The 24,262-nt window shown below is 54.6% G+C and overlaps 4 protein-coding genes across 5 annotated transcripts; 3 read left to right on the top strand and 1 right to left on the bottom strand.

Annotated features, from left to right (window-relative positions):
• The first annotated feature begins 170 nt into the window (after positions 1 to 170).
• On the top strand, positions 171 to 2,947 carry VTN (vitronectin). Its single transcript, NM_001082292.1, is given in 8 exon segments — positions 171 to 261; positions 356 to 475; positions 550 to 894; positions 974 to 1,113; positions 1,378 to 1,534; positions 1,660 to 1,812; positions 2,201 to 2,536; positions 2,760 to 2,947. Coding segments are annotated over 8 exon segments (1,428 nt in total). The 5' UTR covers positions 171 to 197; the 3' UTR covers positions 2,873 to 2,947.
• A 25-nt stretch (positions 2,948 to 2,972) lies between these two features.
• On the top strand, positions 2,973 to 5,595 carry SEBOX (SEBOX homeobox). Its single transcript, XM_070059979.1, has 3 exons — positions 2,973 to 3,113; positions 4,152 to 4,376; positions 4,547 to 5,595. The coding sequence occupies exons 1-3, from the start codon at positions 2,973 to 2,975 to the stop codon at positions 4,925 to 4,927; spliced, it is 747 nt and encodes a 248-aa protein (XP_069916080.1). The 3' UTR covers positions 4,928 to 5,595.
• Positions 5,596 to 7,033: 1,438 nt separating this feature from the next.
• TMEM199 (transmembrane protein 199) lies at positions 7,034 to 11,395 on the bottom strand. The gene is made up of 6 exons (XM_002718930.5): positions 11,111 to 11,395; positions 10,068 to 10,141; positions 9,653 to 9,742; positions 8,923 to 8,965; positions 8,650 to 8,762; positions 7,034 to 8,278 (listed from the first exon to the last, which is right to left on the bottom strand). Exons 1-6 carry the CDS (start codon positions 11,319 to 11,321, stop codon positions 8,183 to 8,185), a joined length of 627 nt encoding a protein of 208 aa, XP_002718976.1. The 5' UTR covers positions 11,322 to 11,395; the 3' UTR covers positions 7,034 to 8,182.
• Positions 11,396 to 11,442: 47 nt separating this feature from the next.
• Positions 11,443 to 24,096, top strand: POLDIP2 (DNA polymerase delta interacting protein 2). Of its 2 annotated transcripts, none has more exons than XM_002718931.5 (11): positions 11,443 to 11,686; positions 13,667 to 13,748; positions 15,472 to 15,569; positions 17,040 to 17,136; positions 17,301 to 17,376; positions 17,560 to 17,667; positions 18,135 to 18,271; positions 20,032 to 20,058; positions 20,263 to 20,388; positions 22,571 to 22,650; positions 23,116 to 24,096. In XM_002718931.5, the coding sequence occupies exons 1-11, from the start codon at positions 11,526 to 11,528 to the stop codon at positions 23,228 to 23,230; spliced, it is 1,107 nt and encodes a 368-aa protein (XP_002718977.1). In that variant the 5' UTR covers positions 11,443 to 11,525; the 3' UTR covers positions 23,231 to 24,096. The 2 variants fall into 2 exon arrangements, with proteins under 2 accessions (XP_002718977.1, XP_051680573.1); XM_051824613.2 differs by lacking the exon at positions 11,443 to 11,686 and adding an exon at positions 11,851 to 12,013.
• Positions 24,097 to 24,262: the final 166 nt, after the last annotated feature.

Here is a 24,262-nt window from a genome sequence, read left to right as displayed (position 1 = left end):
CTTTGCTGAGGTGGCCTCTGGCATCCAGGAAGTGGGGACTGGGCTGGGAGTTGAGCAAACAGAGCAGCAGAAAGGACAGCTCTGCTTCTCTGGTTCCCTCCCTATTCCCGCCTCTCCCTCCCTTCCTCAGGCATTGGAGCTGAGACCTCAGGGAGCTCAGAGGCCAGCTGGCCAGGCCCTCAGCTAGAGGCTCTGTCATGGCACCTCTGAGACCCATCTTCACGCTGGCTCTGCTGCTGTGGGTTGTTCTGGCTGACCAAGGTGTGGGAGGGTGTTGGCGGCCATCGGGGCCAATGTTGGGTGGGCTTGGGGGGGCTTGGGTGCGGCTGTGGCAGCTGACTCCCACTCCCCACAGAGTCCTGCAAGGACCGCTGCACGGAGGGCTTCAACGCCAACAGGAAGTGTCAGTGTGATGAGCTCTGCTCCTACTACCAGAGCTGCTGCGCTGACTACGCGGCCGAGTGCAAGCCCCAAGGTGCGTCCAGACCCGGGGAGTGGGCCTGGGGTCCTCTCTGCGACTGGAGGCACCACCTCCCCCTCTGCTTGCAGTGACCCGCGGGGACGTGTTCACTATGCCGGAAGATGAATATGGGCCCTATGACTACATCGAGCAGACCAAAGACAATGCCAGCGTCCATGCACAGCCCGAGAGCCCCACCGTGGGCCAAGAGCCAACCCTGAGCCCTGACCTGCAGACTGAGGGGGGCGCTGAGCCTACACACGAGGTCCCCCTGGAGCCTGAGATGGAGACCTTAAGGCCTGAAGGGGAGGACCTGCAGGCCGGGACCACGGAGCTAGGGACATCGGCGTCCCCAGCAGAGGAGGAGCTGTGCAGTGGGAAGCCTTTTGACGCCTTCACCGACCTCAAGAATGGTTCCCTCTTTGCTTTCCGAGGTGACTCGAGGGGCAGGTCTTGGGGGGAGGGGGTCTGCCCCAGGGTATCTCCTCCCTCACACTGGCTCCTCCACTCTAGGACAGTACTGCTACGAGCTAGACGAAACGGCAGTGAGGCCCGGGTACCCCAAGCTCATCCAGGACGTCTGGGGTATTGAGGGCCCCATTGACGCTGCCTTCACCCGCATCAACTGCCAGGGCAAGACCTACCTCTTCAAGGTGCCTGGCAGGGGGCTGTGGGTCCTGTGGGTCTTGAGTAGGGGGCCTCCAGGGAGGGTTGACAGGTGGTGTGTCCAGGGCGAGACTGGGCTGGAAGGTGGGCTCTGGGGTCCTGCCATACCCGACTGGGACTCTGAGAGGACAGGGCAGTCGGAGGACCTAGGTTCTGCCTGCAGCAGGGGATGGCCACTCTGGGGCTGGGGACTGTGCCTGTGTGACCAGAGAGCCCCCTCCTCACCCCCTGTCACCTCACCCACCTCTCAGGGCAGCCAGTACTGGCGCTTCGAGGACGGTATCCTGGACCCTGACTACCCTCGCAACATCTCTGAAGGCTTCAGTGGCATCCCAGACAACGTGGATGCGGCCTTTGCCCTCCCTGCTCACAGCTACAGTGGCCGGGAGCGGGTCTACTTCTTCAAGGGTACTCAGGGGGTGGGGTGGGGGTGGGGGAGAATGGCCACGGGGCACCTCACTGGGCACAGGATACAGCGGGTGCCCACCCCCACACCAGGGGCACCTTCCTGACGCCAGTCGCCCTGCCCCCAGGGAATAAGTACTGGGAGTACCAGTTCCAGCAGCAGCCCAGCCAGGAGGAGTGTGAGGGCAGCTCCCTGTCGGCCGTGTTTGAGCACTTCGCCCTGCTGCATCGGGACAGCTGGGAGGACATCTTCAAGCTTCTCTTCTGGGGCAGACCCTCTGGTACACCTGGGGAGGGGCCAGGGCAGGCAGGCTGGCTGGAGGGGACTGGGACTGCAGTCATTGATCAGGAGCTGTTTGCTCAGGCCAGACTTTGCTTCTGTTGACCTTGGCAGGGGAGCGTCGCTCCACTTGGACCCCACACCTTGGACTTTGCCTAGCACAGTCAAGGGCACGACCAGCAGAGGGAAAGGCTGTGGCTGGGGGGTATAGGGAGGCCTGGGGAGTGGGGTAGAGACACCAGGCATCAGGCAGAGGGAGGGCGAGGGAAAGAGCAGCAAGGCACCGGCCTGGGTGCTGGGCTCTGCCACCAGCTGGCTACACCTTTTCCTTGGACAGGGCGTGGTAGATGAACTCTAAAAGCCCCCCATTAACTCCTTTTCTGCCACAGGTGGTGCCAGACAGCCCCAGTTCATCAGCCGGGACTGGCACGGGGTGCCCGGGAAAGTGGATGCAGCCATGGCTGGCCGCATCTACATCTCGGGCTTGACGCCCAGCCCCTCTGCAAAGAAGCAAAAATCTAGGCGTCGCAGCCGCAAACGCTACCGCTCCCGCTATGGCCGTGGCCGTAGCCAAAACTCCCGCCGGCTGTCCCGTTCAATCTCACGGTTATGGTTCTCCAGCGAGGAGGTCTCGCTGGGGCCCTACAACTATGAGGACTACGAGACGAGCTGGCTCAAGCCTGCCACCTGCGAGCCCATCCAGAGCGTCTACTTCTTTTCAGGAGGTGGGAGCCTCTGTCGGCCTTGAAGAAATTGGTTTAGCCTAGGCCTTCCCTGCTGCCTCCGGTCCCAAAGGGCTGAACACAGCCTGACAGGCAGTGACCCGTGAAAGCCAGGCCAGGAGTCCCTCATGCATTGTGGATGTCACCTTCCCTTCCAGGGGAGACCTGGGTCATTATTCTTGGGACATGACCGGTCTCACACACCCTCTCCTGTCTTCTCTTGCAGACAAGTACTACCGAGTCAACCTCCGCACACAGCGAGTGGACACTGTGAACCCCCCCTATCCCCGCTCCATTGCCCAGTACTGGCTCGGCTGCCCAGCCCCTGGCGGCCAGTAGGAGTCAGGGCCCATCCAGTGTGGCTTCTGCTGCTCCCTCTCCCACCCCAATAAAGGTCCTGTGGCCCTGAGTGTGAAACTACTGTCCTGCCTGGGGACCGATGGCTGCCAGGGAGTCAGAGAAGAGCCTCTCTGTGAGCCTGGGGAGAGCTCGGAGAGCCGCCCTCCCACCGAGCCAGCAGTTAGGCAGGGGCTTGAACCCCACTGATGATGACAGGAGGCACCAAGCCACCTGTGCCTGGGTGAGGCTTGCTTTGCCCCTTAGGGTCACCTAGGGTCTGGGAAGAGGGAAGGAGCTAGAGGTTGGTGGTGTTCTGGCTCAGCTTCTCTGCCCACCCCAAGACTGAAATCCAGGCTGAGCACCAGGGGAACCCATCACTGTGCTCCCTCAACCCCTCCCCTGGGGTGGGTTTTTCTTTGAGGTCTCTGGGGTCTGCGGTGGGGGACAGTGAAATCAGAAGAGGAGGAACGGTAGGAACTGAAAGGAAATTTGAGTGCACTCCCTTCTCTTAGGTAAGTGGTCCGGAAGACTTCCAAGGAAGAGAACACTGTACAGGCAAACATCTTTCCTAAAGCCCCTCAATTGTACCTGCAAACCTTCTCTGCTTCCAGGTTCCTGGGCTCCACGAAGCCCCTATGAGTTCTCAGATACAAAGCTCTAAAACAGACTGAGGGCCACCTGGTGGTGACAGGTGCTCCCCAGCCTGGCTGACAACGCACACCAGCTCATCTCTGGTCACCCTGTCGTCCCACTCAGCCTGTCCAGCTTCCCTAGCCCAGTCCTCAGCTGTGGGACAGGACTCTACCCACTCCCTGCTAAGGGCAGCCCCTGGCACTGGGGGCTTGGGCAAAGCCCTGGAGAGATGGATCTCTGACTTGGTGGAAGGAGCAGGTTTCAGGCACAGACTGCTAGGGTTTGAGGTTTGAGGGGGAGGCTGGGGCCAGCTTCCTTTGTGAAGACTGCAAAGCTTGCCCTACCCATGCCTCCTCCACAAACCCCAGCCACCCCTGGCTTCCCTCTTTCCCTGGGACTTCTCTGCCTCCTTGGTGCCGGGCTCCAAGCCACTCCCCTTGGAGGCGGGGCCAGCCACTCTAAGCTGGATAAAACATCAAGTGGAGGGGTCTGGTATGGGCACAGCCTGGCGTGGCCCTCAGGCTCCTCGCCTCTGCCAGCCCCATGGCCAGCCCCGTGGAGATGCCCCTAACAGGTGATGCGGTGGGGCAAAGGGTGGGCAGGGCGTGGCGGGGGAAGGTGGAAGGCGGGGGAGCAGGGGCTTTAGGGTCTGTTCAGGATTCCCAGGCGGTGGAGGTTCTTGCTGGGACTTCTGGCTTTGTCCCTGCCAGGCCGTGCCAGTGGGTTGGGTCCGCCCCGGAGAAAGCGGACCACCTTCAGTAGAGGGCAGCTGCTGGAGCTGGAGCGGGTGTTTGCGGCCTGGCCCTATCCTGACATCAGCACCCGTGAACACCTGGCCCGGGTCACCCACCTTCCTGAGGCCAAGATCCAGGTGAGCTGTGAACCCCACCCCTCCCTCAAGCTAGGGCTACTCTGAGATGGCCAACTTCCGGGCTTGACCCATAGCCCCTTTTCTCTGGGAGTCCTGTCTTCAGGTTCTTTTCTTATTGCTGGGGGAGGAGGTGCTGGAGCCGCAATAGACACCTTCATCTTCCCTACCAGGTGTGGTTCCAGAACCGCCGGGCTAAGCGAATCAAGAACAGGAAGCCAGGAGACTTGAGCCCCAGGCCTGAGTCCCCCCAGAGTTCCTACTCTCTACCAGATACCCCCCTACATCCCTCGGAGCCCCAAATGCTGGGCCAGCCTCCGCCTGCCACCAGCACAGCTGAGTGCCCTTCTGAGTGTCTGTATGCCTCCCGTTTAGCTCCGCCTTTGGGTTCCAGCCAGGGCTGGGCAGGGGCTAAGGCTACAGCCCCAAGGGGACTGGCTGGGGCTACAGTGGTCCACCCTTCTTTGGAGCGAGTTACTTCTCAGACCTCACTAGGCAGATTGTCTGACCTCATCTATGCCTCGGCCATTGTCACCAACGTGGACCATTCTTAATCTACGTCCAGAACTTGCAGGCCCCCTTCTTTGGCTCCTGTGGCACACCTTGCCTTTCCTAAGACTGAACATCTGAGAAGTGGACCCTTGCCCCCTCCTTTTACACAGGGGAGTGCTTTTATGGGGAGTTTAGCTCAGGAATTCCCCAGGTTCTGCTGTAGGTCCTGCACAGTGACTGAGGGCATGGCTCCTGCTGCCCAGCACCCTAGCCCCTCCTGGGACATACGTTTGTCTTGGCAGGAGGTACCTTCAGAAGGATGGGGGGGCATGTTTCTCAGCACTCCTATCAGACCTGGTTTCCAATTCTCACCCCAACTGCTGACCACCTGCCTCTGAAATAGGGGCAGCGTTTGCGTCTGCTGAGGCTCCTGCAGGCTATCATGCTATCATCTGACTGCTAAGTGAGCTAGGAGACGGCTGGGCCCCTCCTCTCACCTGAGCAAATTAATCACATCTATGGATCTCAAGAGGCAGTGACATCAGAGAAATAAAGTAGGAGGAGGAGCCTGGGGCTCATGCTGATTTCATTTTCACAAAGATCAGATTGGCTGCGCTGTGATGTGGGGCTGTGGAGAGGCGAAGGGGGGTACAGCAACACTGGGTTCTGGTATCACCGTCATCTGTAATACCAACTAATCTCCAAATAAAACCCCAACTCCGTACCTTAATCTGGATTGTTGTCTGCCGGGAATGAATGGGGACAAGGGCCGTTCGTTCTGGAACTTTATCTCCACCACTTAATCCCTAAATGGGGCGAGGTTCCACAGATTTCGGGTGGGAGGTATTACCCAGGCTTCTGCAGATTAGTTACAGGGATAGTTAATTGGAGGGCTTAGGTCTCTGCCCAACAGACCCTGGGGAGACAGGGGACTAGCAGAGGCAGTCCCACTGCTTCTGGGACATTCTCACTGCTTCCCCTCTGGGAGCTGCTCAGAGAGGAAAGCACGGAATCTGCGATTGGACCGCACTGGACTCACATCCTGACGCTGCTACAGAACCATGGTGACCTCTGAAACTCTGAGGTGCAGAAATGGTAACATTCACTTCCTCTCCTTGGGAATAAGGCACGGAGATGGGTGTGTGTAAAAACCCAACAAATGCTACTTCCTTCTCTGTACTATGGGTCATGACAAAGTGGGACAGCCCCAAACTTCTTAAGCCTCTGACCTCCTGTCAAGCACTCCCTGGAACCAGACTGCACCTGAGAAAGTGCACGGTGGTGAGACAGAGGAAGAGGCTGAGCAGCAAGGTCCCTCCCCCAGCACAGCACAGACTGCCTGATTCCTAACCCTAACTCTGCCCTCCTTGCACAGAGGCCATCTGCTCCTCCTTACTCCCTGGATAGGGACCAGGTGTTCTACCTCACTAGCCCCAGGCGACAAAGTGACTCCCAGTGAGCGCTCAGTGACTCCCAACAGGCTGGGAGTCAGCGGTTGGGATGCAATGGAGACTCCATCTTCATGGATGGCTGGGGGTTGGGATGATCCCGCTTTAACTGTTAGATGTCCTGGGGTTAGAATCTATTCGAAGTGGCCTCTCTTTATCTGCCATTCAAAAGTCTTCTAGGGGCTGGTGCTTGTGGTGTAGCCACATGGGTGTTGGTTCGAGTCCTGGCTGCTCTACTTCTGACCCAGCTCTCTGCTAAGGCCTGGGAAAGCAATAGAAGATGGCCCAAGTCCTGGAGCCGTGCATCCAAATGGGAGACCTGGAAGAGACTCCTGGCTCCTGGCTTCAGACTGGCACAGCTCTGGCCATTGCAGCCATCTGGGGAGAGAATCAGCAATGGAAGACCTCTCTCTCTGCCTCTCTGAAACTCTGCCTTTCAAATAAATAAATAAATCTTAAAAAAAAAAAAAAAAAAAGTCTTCTAGTCTAGATCCAGGTGCCTGGGGGATGCATAAGCACAGATATGTGGGCAGCCTGCCCAAGGAATGAATTCACAGGGAGGCACAGCCACAGAGTCTCCAGAGCCTCACTTAGCTTCCTAACTCAATCGTCAGCGGTTCAGATGATCACGAACGCTGCAAAATGCCAGCTGTATTTCTTCTTACAGCTGACACTTCTCCCCACTAAGAAAACTGGCAAACACTGTAAAGGAAACAGCTATTGAGTCAATGATATAATTTACAAGAACAGAAAAATGCTTTGGAAAAAAAGGGGCCACAGGAACACATACAATAAACAAACAGAAAGAGCTACCATTAGGTACAGACGGTGAACAATTCTCACAACTATGGAAATTTCTTTGTGCTTTATGTTGTTTGTCACAAGATTGGAAATAAAGGCGTGCTGGATAAATATCTATTTGATGAATACCTAAGGTTGACATATTTGCTTTCTTTATTATTTAACAGACAGAACGAGAGATGCCAAAAAACAGAGTACTTATCTACTGGTCCATTCTTAAATGCCTGTGATGGCAGGGGATGGGTCAGAACAAATTTAGAAGTGTCTCCCATATGGGTGGCAGGGACCGAACCATTTCAGCCATCACCTTCTGCCTCGCAGGGTTTGCATTAGTTGGAAGCTGGAGCTAGGAATTGAGCCCAGGCACTCCAATAAGGAACATGGGCATCTCATCTGGCGTCCTAACAGCAGGGGCAAATGCCTGCCCCTGTGACACGTTTAAGTGCCTTATACAGATTCTGTCTTCACACCACTAATCTAAGCTTGCACAAGCTTAACTTGACACACAAACAGCAGGGGTCTTTGGCTCCACTTAACAGAGGAAGAGCCACAAGCTGGTCATTTGCCCTCGCTGCAACATTCTATACCAACCCATCTTCCTGACTTGATGTCTGTCTTCTTATCAGTTCCTCTCCTGGCACAAGCTGGAGACAATGGATCCTTTTTGCTTCCTTGGAAGTTTCTAATCTCAATTACAAGTCTGCATCACAGACGTGTGGGCGAAGGAAGGTGACTGACTTGTGTACTTGGACAAATTCAAGTATGGCTTACACTGGAAGGGCCTGGATTCCATTTACTCCTGATGGAAAAACGCTAGTGCCCAGAATGGACTGGAGAAGGCAGCTGAGCACTGGGCTCAGGAGAAGGTACTGATAGACGTGGTGGTGTCTGCATCTCTTCCACGGCTCCCTCTGGAAATTCACAAAAGATGCGGCTTCCCGTAGGGAGCCTGACTTGGTCCCCTGACTAAATGCAACTGAGAACAGGAGCCTGACTGGTTGGCTGAGAGTCAATGATGGGCAGTCAGGAGCCCCGAAGCCTTTCCGGACTGTGACGGCGAAGCACCAGTTACAGCTCTCCCAACTCGCCTTCCATCGCGCGCACCATGACATACAGCTCAGCCAGACCCACCACCGAGGCGACGATCAGGGCAGCCAACACCCGCTGGGGAAGAGGAGAACTAGGTTTAGGGGACACAGGCAAACTCCGAGCTCGGAGCCCCTAGGACCTCTAACAAGAACGGAGAGCCCCCAGCCTAGCTCCTAAGTTAGAGGAGGAGGAAAAAGGATCTAGCTTCTCTTGGAATTAATACCCCACCTCAAAAAAAGAAAAAATAAAGATAAAAAAAAAACAAAAAACAAACAAACAAAAAAACACCCCACCTCGTGACTGCTGGACGGCTCAAATGCTCCCGGTGTTTACTGCATAAACATATGTCCAACACCTCCCCCTCTATGATGCAGTTTCACACACGTCCTCCCTTTCCCACTAATGACCTCATGGGGAGCACCTTGCGTTGCCCAATGCCTACTCACCGAGGCCATTTCTGTGAAGATATACTGGCTTCCAAGGTAAGTGCAGACAAAGGCAGCTGCCACGGTGACAATGAAGTTGAAGATGGTGATGACCAGAGCCTTCACTGACCTCACTTTGGACAAAGGCCCAGAGAAGAAACCTTCAGGTAAGCATTCTCCAGGAGCCTGCCTCCCTCATCAACTGGGTTCCCCTCAAACAGTGAGTCTGAACGGCCCAGACTTAACCCCAGAGTGCTGGGATGGGAAGGGATGCCTGGCTTCCTAGCACCTCACCTTGTTTTCCCAGGTCACCGAGCGTCCCACCATGCCTCGAATCCTAGGGGGAAAGGCAGGGGATGTCAGAGCGGCAGCAGCTCGGAGGAAATACAGGGGCACTCATTTTTCAGTCTCGACCCAACCCTTCCTGTTCTGACACATTAACCCTGCCTTCTCCGTGGCTTCTTTTGCCCAGGACCAATGTCTGCTCTGGACCACAGAGCAAGAATGTCAGGGAGAGGACACAGACCCCTAGTACCCATCGACTCCTCTCCTGCTCCAGGACGGCAAAAAAGCCAGAAAATAGTAGGGAGCCCTGTCAGAAGAAAAGCTCCAAGGTTTACTTGCACCATTATGACGTTTAAGAATTGGACACCACTTAAGTCAGGGGTGAAGGACCTCTGGCCCACAGGCCACATAAGGCCTGCAAAACCATTTGGCCTGGTCCTGCCAAGGCAACCACAAGTGTGACTTGAAATTCCATAAATCTATAGTAGGCTAACTTTTAAGCTGGCAATTTTTTTTACAGAGCATGAATGATGTTATAAATATCCAAATGGCTCTTGGCAAAAAAATGATTCTCCACCTGAGTAAGTGAATGAGTTGAGAGTTGTAGTCTGCATGCAGTGCAGAGCATCTGGGGTCTCTGACGAGTATTCCAGCCAAGTTTTCACACTGCTTCTTTCCTGTGGACCCCTTTCCAGGGTAGGGCCCTCTTTCCACATACTTGTACTGAAAAGGCTGTTACCTGACAGGTAACATTGCGAGTGATCCGCTTATATTCCTCATTGGCCAGCTGTATCTTGATCTTCTCTAGCCGGGCAACCAGTTCAGGGTTCTGAAGCGGAGAGACCAAATGAGAAGAATGACACTCCTAGCTTACTAGAAAGTATGCCACTATCATTGGTTTCCAGCAGCGAGGCACTGCTGAGAGCGCCAGGAGACCCATACACCAGCTACATCTCCACTGCTTTGGGAACTGTTTTTTGGGATCTCAGTTTTCCCAGCTGTCAGAGAGAGGGCAATATCTGGTTCCTCCATTCCAGATCCCAAAAACTTAAAAGGAAAATTTTGGAACCCGAAAGTTGATTCATAAATTCAAGGTATCAAGAGAAAGTTCAACTGAGCCAATACCCACTCTCACAAACATATGCCTTACATACCCGGGGAGGCTTCACAACCTCTGGGAGGTAGATCTCACTGCCTTCCAGGAGCTCATGCAGGTACAGTGTGGCACCTGGGAAGAAAAGGTTTTCACACAGTGATCCTCAGAGCTGGGTGGAAGGATCAAGGTCAGAGAAGAGTGTAGCTTTTCCACCAAAACAAAGCACGATCAGCTCTGGATCGAGCCATCCCCAGGGTCATTTCCAACAGGATCTACAAAATTCCACCTAAATATACCCTAGAATTCCATGCCCACTTCAACTGTCAGCGCTCACTTATCCTGCACCTGTTACAACTTACACATAAGTCATTTACATTTCCCCATGGGTTACCTTATTTTGTGGCTACACCTTACACAGTTTGGCTCACAGTGATGCTAAACATTCAGAGGGCATCATGTTAGTTCATCTCTTCCTAAGGTCCTTTTTAGTTTGAATAGTTGAAAAGCTTACCCTTTGTACTTCTGGCTAGGCTATGTTAATTCTAGCAAAAGACTTTACATGCCAGCTTGTCTTGTCTCTCTACAGATAACCAAACTAAGGTCGAGGGAGGAGAAATGAGCTGGAAACACAACTCAGATGCTTCTCCCAGTTCGCATCTTTTAACACAACTTTCCTCATTCTATCTTAAAAAAAAAAAAAATCAGATGTCAGATTTACCATCTTGTATTTGAGATGGGAAGAAATACGGATTCCTAAATAGGACAGGCTCACCGGGCTAAGCTTGGTTTTAAAGTGGAGAAAAGGGGAGGGAGTGGACTGAGCCTAAAAAACGGTACCGGCTTATAACTTGGACTTCCTCAAGAGTTCGGAAGGTACCGGAATGCCTGTAAAAGGAGACTCTCAAGAGAGCAGAAAACGAACAAAATCTGTCATTCACAAGTTATTCCCATGGGAGTTGAGTAGGAAGTGGGTGGCGCTAGGGTTTCACAAGACTCTTGGGTTGGTTAGATGAGAGTTCCGCAGGCGAAAAAGAGGGATGGAAAAAGACGTCTGAAGGGGGTCCACCTGGAAACAGGGTGCGAACCCGGACTGTGGCTCACCCCTTTCTCTCAGGTGCTGATGCAGATCCCGGATCAGACGGAAGGAAACCAAGCGTCGGGGGCTACCGGGGCTATCACCGCCCGGGTACTTGTTGTTCAGCACGGCCTCAACCTCGGCCCGCAGCTTCCGGGGCAGCTTCTCCGGCTCCAGTTCCCCGCCGGGGCCCAAAGCGCGCATCAGTCGCTCTCCCGCAAGCAAGGAAGACGCCATATCTAGTTGACTGTCCGGTCAGGTGACCCCACGCGGGACTTCCTCCCGCCGTGCGCCGGAAGTAGCTGGGAGCTCGTGCGACGGGGCAGGGCGGAGGGCCAAGAGGGCGGGGCCGGGCGCGGGGCAGTGTGGGGCGGGGGCGGGACGCCGCCCGGCCGCAGGTCGGGCCCTGTGTCAGCTGCCGAGCGGGCGCTCGGGCGGGAGATGGCGGGTTGTGCAGCCCGGCGGGCCCTGGCCGTGGGCAGCCGCTGGTGGTCCCGGTCGCTGACCGGGGCCCGCGGACCGAGGCCGCTCTGCGCGGCGTGGGGAGCAGGGGCTTTCCTTCCTGCGGCGACCACGACGACGCGGAGGCATCTCTCGTCCCGGTGAGGGACTGAGGGAAGGGGCGCGGGTGGTCGGGCCCGGAGCCGAGGGAGCGTGTTCTCGGCCAGTGAGGAGGCTCGGAGGCCGGGCCTGCTGACGGCGACGGGAGTTTGACGTGGGAGAGGGTTCTGAGCGGGGAGCCGACCTGCGTTGCCTGGGACCGTGCCAGCAGCGGAGACGGGAGTGCGGCCCGGGAGCGCTGGCCGTGCGGGCTGGCTCTGGGGGGAACTAGTCACTCTCCCCAGCGGCGAAACCTGCCTCCCGGCCGCGGGCAGCCTTCTAGGTCCATCCCTGGGGCTGTGAGCTTGAATCCCCAGCCCGCGGATGAGGCACGTTTCCCTGAGACCGGAGCTTGGGGGTGGGAAACAGGACTCCGCGTGGGCCCTCCTGGGTCCCAAGTTTTAGGATGACCTTGATGAGACCGGTTTTCTCTTGGTGACTCGGGGAAAGAGGGCTTGAGGCTCCGAGGTTGGGGTGGGCCATACCTCCGGGGATGGGACAGGCAGACCCTGGATCATCTGGGACGGAGCGCCAAGTTCACATCTCCAAGATAGTAGGCCTGACAGTGCTTTGAAGGACTCCTAGAAAGAGCAGCCCTGCTGGAGAGGTGGCTGCCAAAGCTGACCTTCCCGGGGCTGAGATCAGGCGCTGATGCTGGTGAGAGGGAACAGCTTGCTGCAGGGTAAGATCCCTGTGAAAACTGATGTGAACCTGAACAACCACTCTCTCTCTATATATAAAGATTTATTTGTTTGAGGGGCAGAGTCACAGAGAGAGATGGAGAGATACGGAGGGGTCTTCCATCTGCTGGTCCACTTCGCAGATGGCCATGTGGCCGAAGCTGGGTGGGTCCGATGCCAGGAGCTTCTCCTGGGTCTCCCACATGGATGCAGAGGTCCAAGGACCTGGGGCATCCTCTGCTGCCTTCCCAGGTACATTAGCTGGGAGCTAGATTGGAAGTGGAGCAGCTGGGACTTGAACCCAGCAGCCATATGGGATGCTGGTGTCACAGGCGGCAGCCTTACTAAGCCACGCTGGTCCCATATTTTTTTTATTTTTAAATATTTATTTATTTATTTGAAAGTTAGAGACACAGAAAGAGACAGATCTTCCATCCACTGGCTTACTCCCCAGATGGCCGCAGTGGCCAGAGCTAAGCCAGGCCGAAGCCAGGAGCTTCTTCTGCATCTCCCAAATGGGTGGCAGGGGCCCAAACACTTGAGCTATCTTCCACTGCTTTCCCAGGCCACTAGCAGGATCATAAGTGGAACAGCCGGCACACAAACCAGTGCCCATAGGGGATGCCAGCCTTGCAGGCAGTGTGGCTTTACCCACCACACCGCAACACTGGCCCCTGAACAAAAATGGTCTTGAGAGACCATAGTACTGGGTATAATATGGGGAATATGGTACAAATTTTAAGGATCATTTAGCCCTTCAAGGGCAAGGTAAGAACTGCCATTTACTTAGGGTGGGGAACTTGGAATTAAAATACAGAACAAGTGGTTTTTGAGTACCTGTTCAATACACTAACCCCTGAGGGGCAGTACAAGCTAATCCGAAAAATCCCAGGGACCTTAGCGTCTGATGGACACACACAACTGGAATGCAAGGTGGGAAGGACAGTTAACATGCTTAGGGGCCTGGGAGGGTAGGCATAGGGTCCATTTAAGCAACATCTGAGGGCGTGAGAGGAGTGCTGAGTGAAGACAGAAGGAAGTGACCTCGGGCAGTCACTGCTAACTCTGGAGATTGGTCAGGCTTTCCCCGAAAGAGGGGCCAGGGGCTGGACTTCAAGAGGAAAGGCAGTAGCACTTCGGTGTGGTGGCTTGAGAGGGCTGCCCGGGGCTTCAGCTGGTCCCATGGTCACAGCCTTTCTCTGCTGGGATGGCCCTGATTTCTCAGTATCCTGGTGGCTTTTTCTGATGAATAAATATCATTTCCTTTTCAGCTTTTTAAGTTACTTGTTCTTTCCTTTTCAGAAACCGAGCAGAGGGCAAAGTGCTGGAAACAGTCGGTGTGTTTGAGGTGCCAAAGCAGAATGGAAAGTATGAGACTGGGCAGGTGAGTGTGCAGCTGGCTGGGTCGTCTTCCTTGGTCGTGGAGTGTGCTGCTTCTGAACAGAGGCAGATTTGGCCGCAGGCCTGAATGATATGGTTTTCTATAATTCCATCTTGGTATTTGTTGCCAGACCTGAATCACAACTTGCATTTAAAAAAATTTATTTGTGTGAGAGAGCTACAACTAGTTCAACTCCCCATATTCCCACAGTGGCTGGTGCTGAGGTACTGGGCTGGGGATGAAGCCAGGAGTCAGGAACTCAATCCGGGTTTCCCACATGAGTGACAGGACCCAGCTGACTTATCACTGCTGCCTCCCAGGGTTTGCATTAGCAGGAGACTAGCATTAAGAGCAGAGCCAGGAGGACCGGCGCTGTGCCATAGTGGGCTAAGCCTCCACCTGCAGCACTGGAATCCCATACGGGCACCAGTTCATGTCCTGGCTGCTCCTCTGCCAACCCAGCTCTCTGCTATGGCCTGGGAAAGCAGTGGAAGATGGCTCAAGTCCTTGGGCCCCTGCACCTGCGTGAGAGACCCAGAGAAAGCTCCTGGCTCCTGGCTTTGGACCGGCCCAGCTCTGGCTGTTGCGGCCATCTGGGTAGAGAACCAGCAGATGGAAGACCTTTTCTGTCTCTCTGTAACTATTTCTCTCAAATAAATAATAAATATCTTTAAAAAAATGCGCAGAGCTGGGAATTGAATCCAGGTACTCCAGTGTAGGATGTGGTTATATTACAACTGCTGGGGGAGTTTTCCTGGCTTGGAATGTATTTAATATGTCCATGGGTTCTCTTAGTGTGGACTGGGATGTGTGTCTCTAGTGAGGAGAAACGAAGCTGCTGAAGATTCCTCTAGCTGGTGGCTGGTGGGAAGCCCGCAGAGGGAACTTTGAAAAAAGCAAGCCTGTCTAATCCTCCGCCTTGCGGCGCCGGCACACCGGGTTCTAGTCCTGGTCGGGGCGCCAGATTCTGTCCCGGTTGCCCCTCTTCCAGGCCAGCCCTCTGCTGTGGCCAGGGAGTGCAGTGGAGGATGGCCCAGGTGCTTGGGCCCTGCACCCCATGGGAGACCAGGAGAAGCACCTGGCTCCTGCCTTCGGATCAGCGCGGTACGCCGGCTGCAGCGCGCCAGCCGTGGCGGCCATTGGAGGGTGAACCAATGGCAAAAGGAAGACCTTTCTGTCTCTCTCTCTCACTCTCCACTCTGCCTGTTAAAAAAAAAAAAAAAAAGCAAGCCTGTAATGCTTTTTCACCCTGATTACTGTAAACTCTGGGTGAGGGGCTCTGCTGTATCAGTTTTGTTTCAGGTCCACTGAGATGGATGTAGACTCCTTGCAAGTAAAGACGACTTTCTGTTAGTTCAGCAGTTTGTTTTGAATGTGACTAAAATGGGCCAGGCATTGCGCATTAGGATTAAATCAGAAAGCAAAGCACACATGGTTCCTGCCTTCCTGTGGTTTGCAGTTGAGAAAGGCGTTAACGATATGCAAGTGGTCAGGGGCTTTCCATTGTGCTTAGGGGAGCCGGGGAAGGCTTCCTGCTGGCCTACGGCTGTGACCAGAAGGATGCGTGCAGTCAGCCGGGTGAAGGGCCTGAGTGTTCCAGAGCGCGTCTGCGTCTGGGTGGCTCACTGGCTGGCGCGGCCTCGTGCTGGAGTTGCTTGCACCTGTGTTGCAACCCCACGCAGTAGGGCTGCACCACAGACTGACGGAGGCCTCTCTCTCCTCCCAGCTTTTCCTTCACAGTGTTTTTGGCTACCGAGGCGTCGTCCTGTTTCCCTGGCAGGCCCGGCTCTATGACCGGGATGTGGCTTCTGCAGCTCCAGAAAAGTAAGTTGCCTTGTTACTGTGCCTCACTGTATTCTCAGGAGGCCTGATTCACAGCACGTGTACATGATTGGGGTCTCGGGAGTGAAGGCAGTATCCTCCTGGGCCGTAGAAACAGTCCCAGAGTACTTCTCTGGCACTAATACCCTTAGAGAAAAACGTTCTGAGTGTCAGGGACAGTCTTAAGGCAGAAGGGTCCCTCAGGCCTCCCCAGAGCACTCTTGACTACTGCCAGTTTCATCGTCAGTAACTCGTAGGGCACTTTGGGACCAGTCTTTATTTCTTGGTGTTCAGTGGAATCTTTCCCCCAATTTCACATAGTTACTAGGATATTCTAAAAAAAGAAAAGGTCCAGGGCCAGCGTTGTGGTGAAGTGGGTAAAGCCATCCACTGCCTGAGATGCTGGCATCCCATATGGACACTGGTTCAAGTCCTGGCTGCTCCACTTCAAAGCCAGCTCTCCCTGCTAATTGCCTGGCAAGGCAGCAGAAGGTGGTCCAAGTACTTGAGCCCCTGCCACCCATATGGGAGACTTGGAAGAAACTCCTGGCTTCAGCCTGACCCAGCTGGAGCCATTGTGGCCATTCAGGAAGGAACCAGCAGGTGGAAGCACTCTTTCTGTCTGTTTCTCTCTCTCTATAACTCTGACTTTCAAATACATAACAAATCTTTAAAAAAAAAGAAGAAAAGTCCAGTGCCTATGGTGTGGGAAGGGTAGGGTACCTCGTGTGACAGTGCCTGGGGTGTGGGAAGGGCAGGGTACCTCGTGTGACAGTGCCTGGGGTGTGGGAAGGGCAGGGTACCTCGTGCCACAGTGCCTGGGGTGTGGGAAGGGTAGAGTACCTCGTGCGACAGTGCCTGGGGTGTGGGAAGGGTAGGGTACCTCGTGTGACAGTGCCTGGGGTGTGGGAAGGGTAGAGTACCTCGTGTGACAGTGCCTGGGGTGTGGGAAGGGTAGAGTACCTCGTGTGACAGTGCCTGGGGTGTGGGAAGGGTAGAGTACCTCGTGTGACAGTGCCTGGGGTGTGGGAAGGGTAGAGTACCTCGTGTGACAGTGCCTGGGGTGTGGGAAGGGTAGAGTACCTCGTGTGACAGTGCCTGGGGTGTGGGAAGGGCAGGGTACCTCGTGTGACAGTGCCTGGGGTGTGGGAAGGGCAGGGTACCTCGTGTGACAGTGCCTGGGGTGTGGGAAGGGTAGAGTACCTCGTGTGACAGTGCCTGGGGTGTGGGAAGGGCAGGGTAGCTGGATTTTCCCAGTGTGGTCTCCTACTCCATCTGGGAAGACAGAAGATGACACCATGTTGTGGGTCCTCCAGATCCCATTGTTTGCCACTGACTGGGGAGTGGCGGGACAGGTGCTGCAGTTCCAGCTGATCAGAGAGCCTGTTTAGGCAAGGAGGTGGTAGGGAGCTGAGGTAGGTACAGTTTCTATTTCTCTTCAGGTGAACTTGATCATCTTCTCCTACCCCACAGAGCAGAGAACCCTGCCAGCCACGGCTCTAAGGAGGTGAAAGGCAAAACTCACACTTACTACCAGGTGCTGATTGATGCCCGCGACTGTCCACATATAGTAAGTAAGCAAGGGGGCTGGCCTGAGGGTCCTCTCTGGGAAAAGCCTGCACCCCAGTGGGGACAAAGGGAGAGAGTGGTCAAATGAGGCCCAGATCAGCCCCGCCCCAAGGCATCAGGATGGGTCAGTAGCCATGAAAGCTGCTGACTCACCCCTTGCCTTAGTCTCAGAGATCTCAGACAGAAGCTGTGACCTTCTTGGCTAACCATGATGACAGCCGGGCCCTGTATGCCATCCCAGGTGAGAAGATAGCTTCCGAATGGTGCCTGTGAGGAGGGGTCTGGTGAGTCAGGGAGGGGATTTTGCTGTCCTGCTGTGTGCTGGGAGGGCTCGTGATGCTGACAGATGGGCTGCAGGGTTGTCTCTCAGCTTTCTCCTCTCTTCTCCTGTGTGCATTTCACTCTCTCTGCCTCTCTGTGCCAGGCCTGGACTATGTCAGCCATGAGGACATCCTCCCCTACACCTCCACCGATCAGGTTCCCATCCAGCACGAGCTCTTTGAGAGGTTTCTTCTGTATGACCAGACGAAAGGTACTATCTCAGGAGGGGAGGCTGAAATGGGAGGGCCCCTTCTTCAGGGAGCGAGGTGTAGAAATGTTTCCAGAGCTTTATTTCCATGGCCCTTTCAGCCTCGCATGAGACCTGTCGGGAAAATGGCGGTTACCTCCTTGCCCACAGGGAAGCTGAGACAGATGGCTAGCATGTTTTCCTGTTAGGGAGCTGAAGCTCGGGGCTGGTGAGAAGTGACTGAAGGGCGCTAGTTAGCAGCAGCATGAGGTCTCAAACCAGGGCTCGTAGCTCCCGTACCAGTTACCTTCCGTGATGTGCTGCCGTCTCTGGACTTAGTCTTGGCACCAGGTCTGTGCCTTCCTCCAGCAGTGTTCTTGCTTCACGGGCGTGTGTCCTGTTCACCTCTGCACCCTCAGAAGGGGTCTCTAGAAGGGGCAGTTGGAGAGTGGGTGCAGTGCCCTGTCTTCACCAGTCATCTCTTGTCCCAGCGCCTCCTTTTGTGGCTCGGGAGACACTGCGGGCCTGGCAAGAGAAGAATCACCCGTGGCTGGAGCTTTCCGATGTCCACCGGGAAACCACTGAGAACATCCGTGTCACTGTCATCCCCTTCTACATGGGCATGAGGGTATGAGTCGAGCCTGTGCTCTCCCCTGCAGGGCTGGGCCCCAGATTCCATGTGCTGTTCCCAGTGTGGCCACTGGTGGCGTCATTCTAAACGTGGGCCTTGCTCCTAGGCTTCTGCTGGCAGGGTGGGGAGGGAGGGCTTGAGTAGCCTCCGGGCAGCGCTGACACCAAGACCTAGAGAGGAAACCTGCAGGTCCTGGGTAGGCGTCCTGGTGCTGCCTGGCATAGAAGGAGCATGGCTGTGAAGAATGTACACGTGCTTGTTAAGTTACAGAGATCTGCCTCTCTGTAACTCTGCCTTTCAAATAAATAAATACATCTTTAAAAAAAGTCAGAGTTACACAGAGAGAGGAGAGGCAGAGAGAGAGAGGTCTTCTGTCCGATGGTTCACTCCCCAGTTGGCCGCAATGGCTGGAGCTGCGCCAATCCAAAGCCAGGAGCCAGGAGTTTCTTCCGGGTCTCCCATGCAGGTGCAGGGGCCTAAGAACTTGGGCCATCTTCTGTTGCTTTCCCAGGCCATAGCAGAGAGCTGGATTGGAAGTGGAGCAGCCGGGACTTGAACCGGTGGCCATATAGGATGCTGGCACTTCAAGCGCCACAGTGCCGGCTCAGTAAATCTTTTTTTTTTTTTTTTTAATTTTTTTGACAGGCAGAGTGGACAGTGAGAGAGACAGAGAGAAAGGTCTTCCTTTGCCGTTGGTTCACTCTCCAATGGCCACCACGGCCGGCGCGCTGTGGCTGGTGCACCGCGCTGATCCGAAGGCAGGAGCCAGGTGCTTCTCCTGGTCACCCATGGGGTGCAGGGCCCAAGCACTTGGGCCATCCTCCACTGCCTTCCCGGGCCACAGCAGAGAGCTGTCCTGGAAGAGGGGCAACTGGGACAGAATCCGGCGCCCCGACCGGGACTAGAACCTGGTGTGCCGGCACCGCAGGTGGAGGATTAGCCTAGTGAGCTGCGGCGTCAGCCAAGCTCCATAAATCTTTAAAAAAAATATCAGTACAGGCTGATCCTTACACTTTTCATACAGTAGCCAAACATCTGTTGAGTTTTTTTTTTTTTTTTTTTTTAAGATTATTTGAAAGGCAGAGTTAGAGAAAGAGAGAGATTGATCAAACTTCCATCTGCTGGTTCACTCCCCAAGTGCCACAACAACCAGAGCTGGGCCAATCTGAAGCCAGGAGCCAGGCACTTCTTTTGGGTCTCCCATGTGAGTGCAGGGGCCCAAGCACTTGGACCATCTTCTGCTTTCCTAGAGCTGACTCGGAAGTGGAACAGCCAGGACATATGGGATGCCAGTGGTGCAGGCAGTGGCTCTGAGCTGTTTCTTGCCTGGCTGTAAGCTAGGCCCTTCCAGAAGCTCATGGTTGTGGGGGAGTCCAACCTAGAAGCTGCAGTGAATCGCAGTAGGGAGGCCTGCGGGAGGACAGTGGCCCAGGCAGCAGTGGTGAAGGCAGCGCTGGCCAGGATGGTGGTGAGGAAAGTCAGCCCTGCAGCTGATCTGCCCTGGCATCCAGCCCTGTGGCAGTCTGGACGGGAGGAGTGGAGCAAGGCCAGAAGTGATGACAGCGGAGGCTGCCAGAACTTCCTGTGGGCTGTGGAGCGCAGTTCAGTCAGCCTCATCAGACTCAGCCCACAGACACTCGCAGCTGCTCTGCCACTGCCGCGTTCCTGGAATGCTTCTCCGTGGGAGAGAGGTTCATGTTCATTGGGATGGGATTGTTTTGCCCTTTGGGACTTGACTTTGTATGTTTTTCCCCCAGGAAGCCCAGAATTCTCATGTCTACTGGGTGAGTGTGCCCCTTGGGAACAGGGGAGCTCGGCATGGGCCCGGGGTCAGGTGGGGAGGTAGGGGTGTTCTCCTGGCAGGGTGGAGCCTGTGCAGTGCAGCAGTCAGCTTTCGCTGACTTTGGCTTTCCACAGAATTCTGGGTGGGGTGGCTAGCCCAAGATCTGTTCTTTCTCAAAATGCACTCTGTCGCCCGTGCCTTGCAGTGGCGCTACTGCATCCGCTTGGAGAACCTCGACAGTGACGTCGTGCAGCTCCGGGAGCGGCACTGGAGGATATTCAGCCTCTCTGGCACCTTGGAAACAGTGCGAGGCCGAGGAGTGGTGGGCAGGGTGAGCGTCACCGGACCAGTCCTGGTTCTTGCTAGCAGGCCTGGGACTTAGCGTGTGATTTCTCTTCTCTAGTTACAGACAGAAGCTCACTTTGGACTTGTTGGATTGTTTTGGGTTAGAAATTTTATAATTACCTCTTTCGATAGGGTTCTTATGACCTATTTCATAGATAAAGAGAGTGAGATTGAAAAGTCAAATAACTAGCCTGTAACTAATGGTGGTAAGGCCTGGATTTATTTATTTTTAAAGTATTTATTTTCATTTACTTGGAAGGAAGAGAAGGACAGAGACACACAGAGATCTGCTGGTTTACTCCCCAAATGCACACAACAGCTAGGGGTGGATCAGGTTGAAGGCAGGAACTTGGAAATCCATCTAGATCTCCTGTGTGGGTGGCAGGGACCCAAGCACTCTCACTGTTGTCTGCTGCCTCTTAGGATGTATTAGGAAGCTGGATCAGAAGCAAAGTAGCTGGAACTTGTACCAGCACTCTTTTTTTTTTTTTTTTTGACAGGCAGAGTGGACAGTGAGAGAGAGACAGAGAGAAAGGTCTTCCTTTTTCCATTGGTTCACCCCCGCAATGGCCACTGTGGCCAGTGCACCGCACTGATCTGAAGCCCGGAGCCAGGTGCTTCTCCTGGTCTCCCATGCGGGTGCAGGGCCCAAGCACTTGGGCCATCCTCCACTGCACTCCCAGGCCACAGCAGAGAGCTGGACAGGAAGAGGAGTGACTGGGACATAATCCGGCACCCTGACTGGGACTAGAACCTGGTGTGCTGGTGCTACAGGCGGAGGATTAGCCTAGTGAGCCGTGGCGCCGGCCCGTACCAGCACTCTTTTGTGGGATGGGGGTGTTCCAAGCGACAACTTAACTCCTGCTCCATAACGCCCATCCCAAGACCTGGATTTAGATCCAAGTGAGTCTGAAGTCAAAGTTTGTATGGCTTTTGTTGATTTGCATAATGTCTTTCAAAAACCTGACATTTGGGAAGGGCACTGGTGCAGTGGTTAAGACACTGCTTGGGAATGCCCACATCCCGTGTTGTAGAGCCTGGGCTTGAGTCCCACCTTCACTTCTGATTCCAGCTTCCTGCTGTCGCACACCGTGGGAGGCAGCAGGCAGTGGTCTCAGTACTTGGGTCCCTGACACCCACGTGGGAGATCTGGATTGGGTTCCAGGCTCCTAGCTTCAGCCTGCCCTAGCAGTTTGGGGAATGAATTAGAGCATCATCTGTCTTTGTCTCTCTGCCTTTCAAATACAATGAACAAGAAGTAAACTTTTTTTTTTTTTTTTCCAAGAAGACCCCAAATTTTGGAGTGGGCATTTGACCTGGCAGTTAGGATCCTAATTGGGGTACTTTTCTGGACTGAGTTTCCAGATTCTAGCTTCAGCTTGGGTCAGCCCCAGCTGCTGCAGGCACTTGGGTAGTAAACCAGCAGGTGGGAGATGTGTCCCTTCTTCTCTCCCTTTTGAATGAATAAAACAAATAAAAACATAACAAAAGATACCTGAAACTGAATTCTCTTAGGTGGAGCAAGCACCTCCCATCACTCTAGGTTGTCTTGTCTCTTGCCTATTTATCCATGTGTATCTCCTAATCCCTGGAGAGATTTGGTTTTGCAAACCCTGCCTACCCTACCTTGTCTCCTGAGAAAGTCAGAAGTGGCATTGGTGCCAGAGGCCACACATGCCGTACTCATTTATTAAGTCAGCAGGCACTTGGGGAAGCAGGGTAGTAAAGTGAATCAGAGCAGGGCTGTGGAATTAGTCTAGCCTGAAATTTCAGCTGTGTTACTTACTGCGTAATTTTGGGCATGTTGTTTTACCAAAGTCTCAGCTTCTTACTGCTGAAGTGGGGACCACGCCTATTAGCCTATGATCTCTGGAAGAACTAAATCCGTAAAGGTTTGCAGACTACCTGCCAGAGTGCTTAGCGCTTAGCACTCAAAAGTGGACACTGGAAGGGGTAGTTCCAGAGTAGGTCCTTGGTCCAGTGTCCTCAGACATTCAGCCTGAGATTCTCTTCCAAAGAATCAGAATAAAAGGCCCAGGTCGGTGGCTGTGCTGTGGGAGGGGGTCCTGGCAGGTTATCAGTGTGGGGGGAGCATGCAATCCTGATGAACTGGCAGTCAGGAGCATGTCCCTGGGTGTGGCCTAACCCATTTGCCTGCACCCTCACAGGAACCAGTGTTATCCAAGGAGCAGCCCGCATTCCAGTACAGCAGCCACGTCTCCCTGCAAGCTTCTAGTGGGCACATGTGGTGAGTGAGCCTGTGCTGGGGCAGGGGCTCTTGCAGTCCAGTCACAGCTTCAGGTCTGAGGAGCGACCTCAGTTTGCAGTTAATGCTGGCCAGGTTCAGTCCCGAGATGGAGCCCTGTCTGCCGTTCACTATTGTGTGGACTGCCTATGTGCCAGTTTTTTAAGATGTGTGGGCTGAAGTCCAGTGGTTTGATGCTACACTAAGTTGCTGAAGCCCGGTGTTTCACTACTGAACCTGAAGATGCAGTTGGGTGGCTTTGAGCAGTGTGCCTGGAAGGGCCAGAATCTGGACAGCTGTGCTTTTTGTGTGGGGCCAAGGAAGGCTCCTGGATCTCTGGATCAGCCAGCCTCCCGTGAGTTAGACAGGAGAGCACAGCCCACCTCATGCTGTGGCTGTGGAGCTCAGTGTGTGGGGCTCAGGAGGGCCTCAACTCTGATTCCCCTCAACCTGCTTCTCTGACCACAGGGGCACGTTCCGCTTTGAGAGACCTGATGGCTCCCACTTTGATGTCCGGATCCCACCCTTCTCCCTGGAAAGCAATAAAGACGAGAAGACACCACCCTCAGGCCTTCACTGGTAGGCCAGCTGAGGCCCTGAGAGCCCAGCTCGGCCCCAAAGAGGAACAGCCCTCATCCCACAGTTGCTGCAGAACTCTCTCCCTGTTGTAGGCCACACTGAGTCTCTTCATCTTTTGCACCATTTGATCGTGAGGTTCTTTTGGGGGATGCAATCGTTTTCTTCGGAAGACCCGTGTAGGACCCCTCCAAGGCTGGCCTTCTATTTATAAACCCTGCCTACACTGTGTTCCAGTAAACTTGTCCACCAAGGAACTGTGTTCAGCTGCCAGAGGCCTGGAGGAGTCTCCTGGCCGGTCAACAAGTTGTCTGGAACGTGAGGTTTGGTCAATAAACCAGTGCACGCTTGGCCACCCTCGCCGTTTCTGTCCCCAGGGGCCTCAGGCTCCCTCTCGCAGTGGGGGCCCTTGAGTACTTTCCATGCTGCCCTTCCAGGGAGCTGTGCCCTCTGCTAGGTTATGTCTCCTTCAGAGGCTGGCTGGTCATCTCCAGGGGCACTGTACCCCTCAGCTGGTGCGAGGGCGCTGAGCACGGACCTGGACTCTGTTCTTCACCTTCTGGCAAGTACAGAGAGGCTGGCCAGCATCAGGGCTGGAATGGTCGGCTCTTAACACTGACTACCCGCTGGCATCTCAGCCTCGCTGGGCCTGAGATAGTGAGGAAAGCCAGCAGTGTCTGTCCAGCCTCCAGGCCATAAATGTGGGGATTCAGCCAAGGAGCAGCTGTAGGCATGGACGGTAACTAAGCCAAGCTACTTCCCAAGCTTCCCCAGGGAGTTGTGCTGCATTTTGCCCTGATTCTTAGAAGTCCTCTGCAATGATTGTTAAAGATACTTTTAATCTTGAATTATATTAAATCGGTTCTAGCCCTTGCTAGTGTTGTCCTCAATCCTCCACCAGGGGGAGCCTGGGTTGCAGGGCAAGAGTAAGGGGGGGCGCTCTGGACCAGCTGGAATAACACTTGGTCCCATCCTGAGCAGACATACAAGCACTAAGCCCACAGCAAGCTGGTCAGACTCTCCGCACTGTAAAAACAAC

The sequence above is a fragment of the Oryctolagus cuniculus genome, chromosome 17, assembly GCF_964237555.1.
Source record: "Oryctolagus cuniculus chromosome 17, mOryCun1.1, whole genome shotgun sequence".
Classification (NCBI taxonomy): Eukaryota; Metazoa; Chordata; class Mammalia; order Lagomorpha; family Leporidae; genus Oryctolagus; species Oryctolagus cuniculus.
The sequence above is the reverse complement of the archived record's forward strand: the minus strand, read 5'-3'. Positions and strand labels throughout refer to the sequence as shown.

Bases quoted from the DNA above. Each gene is read 5' to 3' on its own strand.
- POLDIP2 (XM_002718931.5), top strand. From the start codon at position 11,526: ATGGCGGGTTGTGCAGCCCGGCGGGCCCTGGCCGTGGGCAGCCGCTGG. The intron at 18,272-20,031 runs GTATGAGTCGAG...TTTTTCCCCCAG, and splicing joins CCTTCTACATGGGCATGAGG to GAAGCCCAGAATTCTCATGT. The intron at 22,651-23,115 runs GTGAGTGAGCCT...CTCTGACCACAG, and splicing joins GCTTCTAGTGGGCACATGTG to GGGCACGTTCCGCTTTGAGA.
- SEBOX (XM_070059979.1), top strand. From the start codon at position 2,973: ATGGCTGCCAGGGAGTCAGAGAAGAGCCTCTCTGTGAGCCTGGGGAGA. The intron at 3,114-4,151 runs GTGAGGCTTGCT...CAGGGGCTTTAG, and splicing joins ACCAAGCCACCTGTGCCTGG to GGTCTGTTCAGGATTCCCAG. The intron at 4,377-4,546 runs GTGAGCTGTGAA...CTTCCCTACCAG, and splicing joins TTCCTGAGGCCAAGATCCAG to GTGTGGTTCCAGAACCGCCG.
- TMEM199 (XM_002718930.5), bottom strand. From the start codon at position 11,321: ATGGCGTCTTCCTTGCTTGCGGGAGAGCGACTGATGCGCGCTTTGGGC. The intron at 10,142-11,110 runs GTGAGCCACAGT...TTTTCTTCCCAG, and splicing joins TCAGCACCTGAGAGAAAGGG to GTGCCACACTGTACCTGCAT. The intron at 9,743-10,067 runs GTATGTAAGGCA...TCTCCGCTTCAG, and splicing joins AGGTTGTGAAGCCTCCCCGG to AACCCTGAACTGGTTGCCCG.